The sequence below is a fragment of the Vicia villosa genome, unplaced genomic scaffold (assembly GCF_029867415.1).
Source record: "Vicia villosa cultivar HV-30 ecotype Madison, WI unplaced genomic scaffold, Vvil1.0 ctg.000175F_1_1, whole genome shotgun sequence".
Lineage (NCBI taxonomy): Eukaryota > Viridiplantae > Streptophyta > Magnoliopsida > Fabales > Fabaceae > Vicia > Vicia villosa.
In genome coordinates, this window is record NW_026705050.1 from 856270 (window position 1) to 866635 (window position 10366).

Genomic DNA, 10366 nt, shown 5'->3' on the forward strand with positions numbered 1-10366 from the left:
CCATAGATCACCATCTAGACCAAGAAAGTAACTTTCCAGTTTATCTTTCCAGCATTCAAAGTTTTCACCATCAAATACCGGCGGTCTAGTATAACCATTGTTACCGTTGTGTTGCTCAGCAGAGCCAGATGTAGATGCAGGTGTAGACTTTTCACTTTCATCAACCATCTTTTACTGAAGCGTTTTTCTCTTCCTGAATCTTTTCTAAACACGGTTAAGTGCTTGCACCTTAGAACCGGCGCTCTGATGCCAATTGAAGGATAGAAAAACACTTAGAAAGGGGGGGGTTTGAATAAGTGTAGCTTTAAAAACTTGACAGATAAAAATAAATTGCACAGTTATTTTTATCCTGGTTCGTTGTTAACTAAACTACTCCAGTCCACCCCCGCAGAGATGATTTACCTCAACTGAGGATTTAATCCACTAATCGCACGGATTACAATGGTTTTCCACTTAGTCAGCAACTAAGTCTTCCAGAGTCTTCTGATCACACACTGATCACTCCAGGAACAACTGCTTAGATACCCTCTAAGACTTTTCTAGAGTATTCTGATCCACACGATCACTCTAGTTACAACCTGCTTAGATAACCTCTAAGACTTCCTAGAGTATTCTGATCCACACGATCACTCTAGTTCCTTACAACTTAATGTAATCAATTCTAAGAGTATTACAATTGCTTCTTAAAAAGCTATAATCACAAACTGTGATATTTCTCTTAACGTTTAAGCTTAATCTCACTAATATATTACAACAGCAATGTAGTGAGCTTTGATGAAGATGAAGATTCTGAGCTTTGAGTAGAACAGAGTTTCAGCAAGTTAATATGAGTTGTTTTGGTGCAGAATAGTTCGGATCATCATTAACCTTGCTTCTCATCAGAACTTCATATTTATAGGCGTTGGAGAAGATGACCGTTGAGTGCATTTAATGCTTTGCGTGTTCCGTACAGCATCGCATTTAATGTTATACGCTTTTGTCAACTACCTCGAGCCTTGTTCACGCTGTGTCTACTGACGTAGCCTATAATAGCTTTTAACGTTCCTTTTGTCAGTCAGCGTAGCTTGCCACTTGTACTTTCTTCTGATCTGATGTTTGTGAATACAACGTTTGAATATCATCAGAGTCAAACAGCTTGGTGCAAAGCATTTTCTGATCTTCTGACCTTGAAGTGCTTCTGAGCGTGATACCATCAGAACTTCAGTGCTTCTGTTCTCTTGTTCTTCTGATGCTTCCATAGACCCATGTTCTGATTCTGCTTCGACCATCTTCTGATGTCTTGCCAGACCATGTTCTGATGTTGCATGCTGAACCCTTTGAGACAAAGCTTCTGAGCGCTGAATTATGCGTACTCTTTATATATTTCCTGAAAGGGAAATTGCATTGGATTAGAGTACCATATTATCTTGAGCAAAATTCATATTATTGTTATCATCAAAACTAAGATAATTGATCAGAACAAATCTTGTTCTAACAAATGATGCTTTATTTATAGAAATCACGAAAACACATAGGAGGCAAATGAATTGGCGCCTACATGCAATATATATGAGGTGGCGCCATCTGACTTGGCGTGGGAAAAAAGTCAGAATGGTGGAGCCAAATGAATTGGCGCCTACATGTAAATTTAAAGAGAAGGAGCCAATTCAATTGGCGCCTCCTTTATACCTTTTCCTGAAACTTGGTTATTTACGTAAATTTGACCGAAACATGATTATTTGTGTATTTTTTTTTCAATACCTGATTATCAAAAAAAAATCGTCAATCAATGCATTAAATTATAATGTATGGTTTATATTGCACGGCTAGGTGAACTATAATGCACATCAACGGTATAGAATGATGTGTTTGAGAAAGTACTCTCCCTCCATACAGACTACATAGTAAAATTCATATGGAAGAGGCTGAAGTTAAATTTTCAGCCTTGAGTCACAGGAGATTTGACAGCTAATACATAGTTTCTTGCATGCAAATTCAGCATTTAGTAGAACATCAATTTTCAAGAGAAGGAACCTAGAATTAATAACTCAAAAGTGAGTACAAAAGGCTGGCCTCAAAATACATTATCTTTCATTGATGATCAAAATATAATACAAAGTATTGTGTTATTCAGATTCAAATGCTTGTACATTTATAAAGCAAGCTTCAAGTTTGTGTCAAACAAGGGAAAATAAATTTCCTAAAAAACTACTGTATGAAATACAGATACAAGTATGATACAACAAGCTAGGAAAAATTGAGGGGGAGGGAAAATAAAAAAATATAAAGAATCCTTGCTGGAGAGAGAGAGAAAGAGTACAATCTATCTCTTTTGAAAGTTAAAGGCCTTGATTGCAACAGCAAAAATAAATGCAAAGAGAACAGCGACTCCACCGACCACAATAGCAGACTCGCCTATGAAGTCGTGTTTGATACCAAAAAAGTCTTCAATGAAAACTTTCACATTCTTTCCGTCTTCAGTCGTCATAGTAGTAGTTATATCTCCAAATTGAGATGCAATCAATCCGTATATGGTCCATGCAACTGGACATGCCCAGTAGTACCATCTCCACCATACTGGAATGCTCTGTTATGAAAAGGTAAGAAGAGCAAAAACACAATAGTTAGCATACATATGATATAAGTTCATTCAAACAGTCTTTCTGAATGTTAGCGCTTACAGGTCTTGGGACGACGAATCCTGAAAAGAGGTTCCAAATTGCATAAAATGCAGCAGCCACGATAGAAGCAACATGGTGATTTGGTGTCACTGCCACAGCCATCATACCATAGAAGGTAAAGTAGAGCAATGTGAAGTACATAAAGAATAGATACCAAAGGAATTTTTCTGCGGTCCAGTCAAATCCGATCATGGCGTAGACTATAACTCCATATACCACAGCTTGAGCAAAGACATAAGGTAGCTCTACCAAAATCTGTGACGAAAAGGGAGGTGTTAATAAGAGAATTTCTAGTTTGCATACTAACCTAAGTAGTAAATAAGTGGTAGATTAGACGATGATTATAATTAATTACCTGTGAAATTGCATAGGGTAAGGCAGAATACATTCCAGCAGCTTTTTCTCGATAAAATACAGTTCTTTCAACCGCTACCACTGGCTGCACAGAAGAAGAATTTTGTACTCCAAGGAAGAGAACAGCAGTATACATTGAACCCACAGCATTCAACAGGTCTTGTCTACTTTCGCTGCAAGGCACCAAAAGGTATTAGAATTTGAATGTAAATAAACAGAGATTAGAAAATATAATGTTTAATGAATAATATGGAATTATTTTTTGATTAAAAATAGTTAGACTTACTGTTTGCCACCGAGGTCCCAAAACATTGTTCCAAACATCAAGGCTATGAATGTAGTGAAGAAAAACCTCACTGCAGTGTATGGTGGATTACGCCAATATGACCATCGTTGCTTCCATAAGCAGGCCTGGCATTGGACCAAGAAAGACTGAGAGAATTGAGTAGGGAAATAGAGATCCTTTGAAGCAGGAGCAGGCTGGCCAAGTTCTTGTATGAGTTGTTTGTTTCTCCTGAAGAGCCATACAGAACAGTTTAAGCATGTTGCAAACATGACAGGAATAGCTACTATAGTTTAGATTCATATCCATATGCACTAGTTTACCTATATAGATCTGAATTTTTGTACAAGTCGGTAAAATCAACACCCAAATTAAATTCTTGTGCTGTACTTGAAACTTCCAACATCCATGTTGCTGGGTTATATCCGTCTTTGATTTTACTCACCCCGTCAATGCTCTGGACAAAGAAAATTATTTGAAAACTTTAGCAACTAATTACAATCAAGAAATAGAGACATTGACTTGTGTAAATATTAAACTAAATTAGGATCCTACCTCAAAATACTTGATCAAATGAGTAGAATGACGACCAAGTGGTCCAACATATATTTCTTGCCCTCCACGCTTCATGAGGAATAGCTAGAATTGCATATGAATAAAATGTCAAATTCAAGCAAAATAGAGAGGAAAAGAACTATAAAAGGAAGCTTTGTTTGTCATTAATATTTATTTATTATTATTACCATTCACTACATACCTCATCAAATGCTTCAAATATGTCAATGCTAGGCTGATGGATAGTACACACAACTGTTCTTCCTGTGTCCACTGTGTTCCTTACAGTTCTCATAACAATTGCAGCAGCTCTAGCATCTAAACCAGAAGTAGGCTCATCCATGAAAATTATAGATGGATTGGCCACTAATTCGACTGCAATAGTAAGTCGCTTGCGTTGTTCAGTTGAGAGACCACTAACGCCAGGCAAACCTACCAGGGAGTTACTCAAAGAGTTCAGCTCCACGAGATCCATCACTTCATCAATAAACATCTGCAATCATTTGTAATGAATGTCCTTAATGTCAGAACAATCAACCTTAAGTAGATTAAACTTTTCATTAGGAGAAATGAAAACTAAAAGGGCATAGCTCTTGTGCTGTAAGCATTAACTGACCTTTCGGGTCTTGGAGTCAACTCCTGAAGGTAAACGAAGCCATGCTGAGTAAAGCAGGGACTCATAAACTGTTACATGAGGTGAATGGATATCATTCTGCTCACAGTAGCCAGAGATTCTAGCAAATGTTTCCTGCTTTTTCGGGTAACCAGAAACCTTGATGTCTCCATCAATATGTCCACCTGTTTTCCTACCAGCCAGAACATCCATCAGAGTTGTCTTTCCAGCTCCACTTACACCCATCAAAGCTGTGAGAACACCAGGTTTGAATGCACCACTAACACCCTTCAAAAGTACTAATCTGTCCTCTGAAACACCTTGCTCCTTCATTTCCTGTAAGTTGAAATTAGAGTTAAGTTAGAAAAAAATTTGTCTTACTGAATATGAGTTGAGTTGGATATCTAAATGCCGAATGTATCACTTTGTGCGAGTCTTACCGCTGGCATATCAACAGAATATACAATATCATCAAAAGTGATAGAATGTGGTTCAAATGGAAGAACCATTCCTTTCTTTTTTCCGTGGCTAGACTCTGATACAGAATCACCTCTTCCTGAACTTTCTGAAAGAGAAGAGAAAAAATGTTCAGCTACTAAACTATATGACAAACTTCTATATGTTTGCTGTTATGAGTGATATGCATATAATCAAAAAAGTTCACCTATGCGAGGTAATTCAACTTCTTGTACGGTCCTGTCATTAGAAGAAACATCTTCTGAATCTTCTGGTATTGTTGCTTGAAGCTTATCAAATGGGCCTAATACAGCGAGAGCCACAGCAAACACCACGTTGAAAAGGAACACAAATCCAGCCAATCCCGCGACACCGATCCAGTACCAATATGAATGTGGGAAGAACCCACGGGTATCGAGATATTGTTTTCCCAAATCAAAAGTAGCCTATAGGTAAGTATATAATTAAATAAATCAGGCATGTAAATTTCTCAATCAAACATTAGATGTATTAAAAAGTTGCAAGCAGGCTCAAGAAATTACATTGTGCCAACCGTGTCCAAGAAATTCGTTGGCCATCAAAGCATTTTGCCCATACATCAAAGGTGAGATCCAGTAACCCCAAATCCACCACTTCTTGATATCCTCTGTTACATTAGCAATAACATTCAATAAGCATCAACTAACTAAGGTTTCATTTCATCACAAGAAATTAGTTTAGCAAATTAGTTTTCATTTTTGGTTAAAATTTAATGTGTTAGTCAATTTAACTTACTTCTTGAGAGAATGAAGCCACCCAATGCCAGAAATGTGAGAATTGCAAAGGAACCAAATGTGTTGGCAACAATCATGTTTCTACCAAGTGCTGCAATGGCTCGGAACAATCCAGAAGCCATCTGACTCAGGAAAATCACTACAAGGAACTGCTTGAGCAACCTGCCCAAAATCCAAGACTTCACATCATTAGTAGCATGCAAATGCAAACTATATAGTGCAGGTGGCATTGAATACTACATGCTCCAAACAGAATAAAAAGCAATTTCTTTTACCTTTCAACATTTGGATCAAATCCAATAACGTAGTAGGTAAGAAACACCCAAAGAGAAGCTTCCATTAAAGTAATGGGAATCTTGAGAATCCACGCAGGAATAGCATATGCCCATGAGGGATAAAATAGAAGGTCTCGTTGCTTGTAGAAAACAGGAAGCTTAGCAATGGTCATAGAAATCTCAGACATTCCATTGAACATAATTGTCATAAGTGTGAAAAATAAAGCACCAGCATAAACACCCGCGTCATCCTGATTATTGTGGTGCATCTCAGTACGAAAAAACAGCGTCATTGCTATCAATGCCATGACGAAAAGCTGAAAAACATATATCAAGAGCAATATGTTTAGTCAATCAAAATCATAATCACAGAATGCATAGATGAAAAAGAGTAAAATTTTACTTATTTATACTAAAAGAGCTAGATAGATTCCAAACCTGAGTTAGCTTGAAAATGTAAACAAATGAATTCCTTTTCATGAGCAAATACTCTCTTGAGAAGTTAGCCTTTAGAAGCTCCGTCTTGTTAAGACCATACTCTTTGGTGGTCAAAGCAGCTGGATGGCTCTTTGTCTTGTCAAATGGAACGGAAAGCTCCTCAGCAAGTTTCCTACCAATGTGGAATGATTGAAACGCCTCAGCGAATTGAGTAACAGTTACAAATCTGTATGGTTGATCTCTGCGCATCCAGTACTGAGCTTGATCCTTTTTTGACGTTACTTCTTGAAGAAAATCAGCAACACCTTTCCTGTCAGGACATTTGAAACCCATAGATTCAAAAAAGTCGAGAACATATTCACGGGGGCCATGGTACACGATTTGTCCATCAGAGATTAAGATAATGTCATCAAAAAGATCATAAGTCTCAGGTGCTGGCTGGAGCAGTGATATAACTGCAGTTCCATTCATAATATGAACATATTGCCTCAGAGAGCTTACAATCTGGAAAGTTGTAGAACTGTCAAGCCCGGTAGAAATTTCATCCATGAATAATGCATTTGCTGGTCCAACCAACATCTCTCCTGTAGTGACACGCTTCCTTTGTCCTCCAGAGATACCACGCAACATTTCGTCCCCCACCATGGTATCAGCACATATATCCAACCCCAAGATCTGCAAAATAATACAATGTAAAACTTAATACCTTTGGCTTATAAGAAAATTCAACATACAACACGAAGCAGCATTTTATTATGATGCAAGACATGATAGAGCCTATGCAAGGACAATATTAATTGGGAGCAATCAATTCAAACTACAAAATGAGTTTAATTTTGATACACAGTCAGTTTTAAAAGTTTTACACTGTCAACAAATAACAATCAATCGTATGTATCCCTTAAGAAGTACTTATTGTTGGATAAATAAATCCAGCGTCACCCTTAGGGATTCGAATGGGCTTAACATCCCAACCCATGGCGCCTAGAGAGAGCTTACAAACCTCGCTTTAGGTGCAGCCCCTGAGGGCTCGTACTATAAGGAAATAAAGTTGCGCCCTCACTAACAGCAATTGCTTTTAGCGCAGTGGTAAGCGCTTGATCCTACAAGTGGTATCAGAGCCTGGTTATGGGTTCGAATCCCCCCGGCTGACACTGGGGGGAGATTGTTGGATAAATAAATCCAGCGTCACCCTTAGGGATTCGAATGGGCTTAACATCCCAACCCATGGCGCCTAGAGAGAGCTTACAAACCTCGCTTTAGGTGCAGCCCCTGAGGGCTCGTACTATAAGGAAATAAAGTTGCGCCCTCACTAACAGCAATTGCTTTTAGCGCAGTGGTAAGCGCTTGATCCTACACTTATGATTGAAGTCAAACATTTTCAATTATCTGGGGATTATGAGAGGATAGAACTAATTATTGAACTGTATTTTAGTATATTACCTTGAGTATATAATCTGTTGAAATGCTATACTCCTGTCCTTCAGTTGCAATTGCCTATTATATCAAAATACAATTAGATATGCAAAGATGGTAAAATAATCCCAACGACTATTTCAAGACTGGTAATAGCTTCTTTATGTATACCTTCATGTAGACATCAATATCTGGGTCAGGCTTGATATTTGCTGCTTTCTCTCTTCTAGACAACTCAGAAAGCATGTCTGAGGATCCCAAGTAATAAAAAGTCAAGCTTTATGCACCTCACAAATTAGATATTGAAAACTGAACTGGTAAAATTGACTAACCGTAACGTGATCCAACTCCTTGGCACCTTGCTGAGAAAGCCAAGGTTTCTCTCACAGTCATTTCTCCAATATGAACATCATGCTGGCTGATATAAGCAGCAGTTCTTTGAGGTACAAACTCATTTAGTGCATGGCCATTGTAAGTCACACTCCCAGATAGCTGTATGAATTAAACATTGTTACGAGATTATATAACTTTACATATTAAGTAAACTTTTTAACTACTAATGAATTATACGTCGATGACGATGATGATATTAAATGGAAATTTGATTTACCTGAAGACTTGGATCAAGCTTTCCAGATAAGGCTAAAAGGAGTGTAGTCTTTCCTGAACCAGGAGGACCTAAGAGTAGTGTCATCCTTCGAGGTTTAATAATTCCATTAACATCCTTAAGAATCGCCACATGTCTCTTTTTGCTAGGGAGAATATGGAGAACATTCAATAAACCCTGAAACAACAAAAGATTTCAACTTATGAAACTCAACAACAAAAAACAAAACAGATCTAAGAAGAAAAAGTAAAATTTCTGATCACTCCTTACCTCTACAACATTAGTAACAGCATTAATGAAACTAGGCAAAGCTCTACTTCCCACAAAAGCTTCCGCATCAATTTTCAAGTTCTTATATCGAACTTCAATCGTCGGAATATCAAGTCCAACTCTATAATAAGAAGCAAAAACACAAAACACAATGAGTTATGAAAACACACATGTCCATAATCTGTTTTCAAAAGCTATCATAAACAGTTTATTGAAATAAGCTGAAAACAACACATGAACATATGATCCAAACATACATTTATTGAAATAAAATAAAAACAACTTATAGCTTATATAAGAAAACAGATTAACTCGATTTCATCTCATATTAAAGAAACAGCTTAAACAATAAGCACTTAATTAACCTGTAATAGAAAACTGGATCTTATAGTTATTTACCTATCAACTCTTTCCTTGACCTTCAAAAGAAACCTCTCATTATCCTGTTCAGCAACCTTAACCAACCTCTCCAGAAGCTTCTGCTTCTCTTGAAATCCAATATCAGTAACATCAACTTCAGTTGCAACTCCATGAGAAGCAGTTAAGAGACCTTTTCTCAAACGGTTATAAGTAGGTAGTTTTTCAAGTGCCGCCCATTTAAGCGCTTCTTCATCATCTTCTTCACGTGATGATTTAGAGAAAACCTCAACTCCACTGTTTCTCCATATTGTTGAACTTCGAGCTCGTAAACTGTTCGTTGCTCTGTATATATCAGTTCCTTCCATTCTCGCTGTTTTCAAACAGCTTCAACGCAAAGCTTGTGTTTCCTCAACGCGATTTTAGTTATAATGATTGTGATTATGAAAGTTGAAACCAAACAAGGCACTATCACCGAAAGAATCAATTAATAATTAACTAAAAGAAGAAAGAGAGAGTTATTTTTTGTGTTACTATTTAGAGGTTTGTGAAAAGGTGATGAAAATGAATGAGAAAATATGAGTGTATTTATACGTTTGATGAGAAATAGATTTAAGTCAAACGTGATTATTTGAGAAAAGTGATTAATAAGAAAAGTTACAATGAGGTCAACAATGGGAACCGGGAAGAAAAAGGAGAAGAAGCGAGGGAATTAAATTAATGTTTTGGTGGTCAAATAAAGTAAGAGGAAAGTTCTGTGTTGTAACGTGTTCTAAAGTAGAGAACACGGGTTATGATGAAATAGTTACTATTTAAAAATAATGTATTGATTCAAAAATTTATTATAATAATAATGTGATAATGTGAAGATTATTTAAAATAGAAGGGAAAAATGTTTATTCATTTTATATAAAGAGGGAATATTATTGTGTCTGTGTAGGTGTTAATATAATAATATTATTATTACATGATTAAACACAAGGCGGCTACGCTTCCTCATTGTCATTATTATTGTTATTATTATATTATTATTAGGCACGTTCATTAATTGAATTTATTTTTATTTTTTATTTTTGAAGAAATGTATTGAAGTTGGGATACTAGAAAAATGAAAATTAAAAATACAGTAGTTTGTTATTGGAGAAAAATTATTAATGAGAAACGGAAGAAAAAAATAGTACACGAGAAGAACGTTGGATTTAAAAAATTGGTAGTTAGAAGTTATTTGAGGACCTTGACTAATGACCAGTACAGGTGTGAAGTTAGGGATGATACATGTTATTTTCATGATTGCAATCTAATTTGAAAA

General features: G+C 36.6%; 1 protein-coding gene across 1 annotated transcript; it reads right to left on the reverse strand.

Moving 5' to 3' along the window:
- Positions 1-2031: 2031 nt before the first annotated feature.
- Positions 2032-9751, reverse strand: LOC131624965 (pleiotropic drug resistance protein 1-like). Its single transcript, XM_058895889.1, has 20 exons — positions 9100-9751; positions 8701-8821; positions 8434-8607; positions 8156-8315; positions 7995-8071; positions 7851-7904; positions 6408-7082; positions 5970-6286; positions 5696-5856; positions 5464-5567; positions 5130-5367; positions 4906-5030; positions 4469-4801; positions 4055-4345; positions 3853-3936; positions 3621-3754; positions 3301-3528; positions 3016-3187; positions 2661-2915; positions 2032-2566 (listed from the first exon to the last, which is right to left on the reverse strand). The coding sequence occupies exons 1-20, from the start codon at positions 9423-9425 to the stop codon at positions 2303-2305; spliced, it is 4293 nt and encodes a 1430-aa protein (XP_058751872.1). The 5' UTR covers positions 9426-9751; the 3' UTR covers positions 2032-2302.
- Positions 9752-10366: the final 615 nt, after the last annotated feature.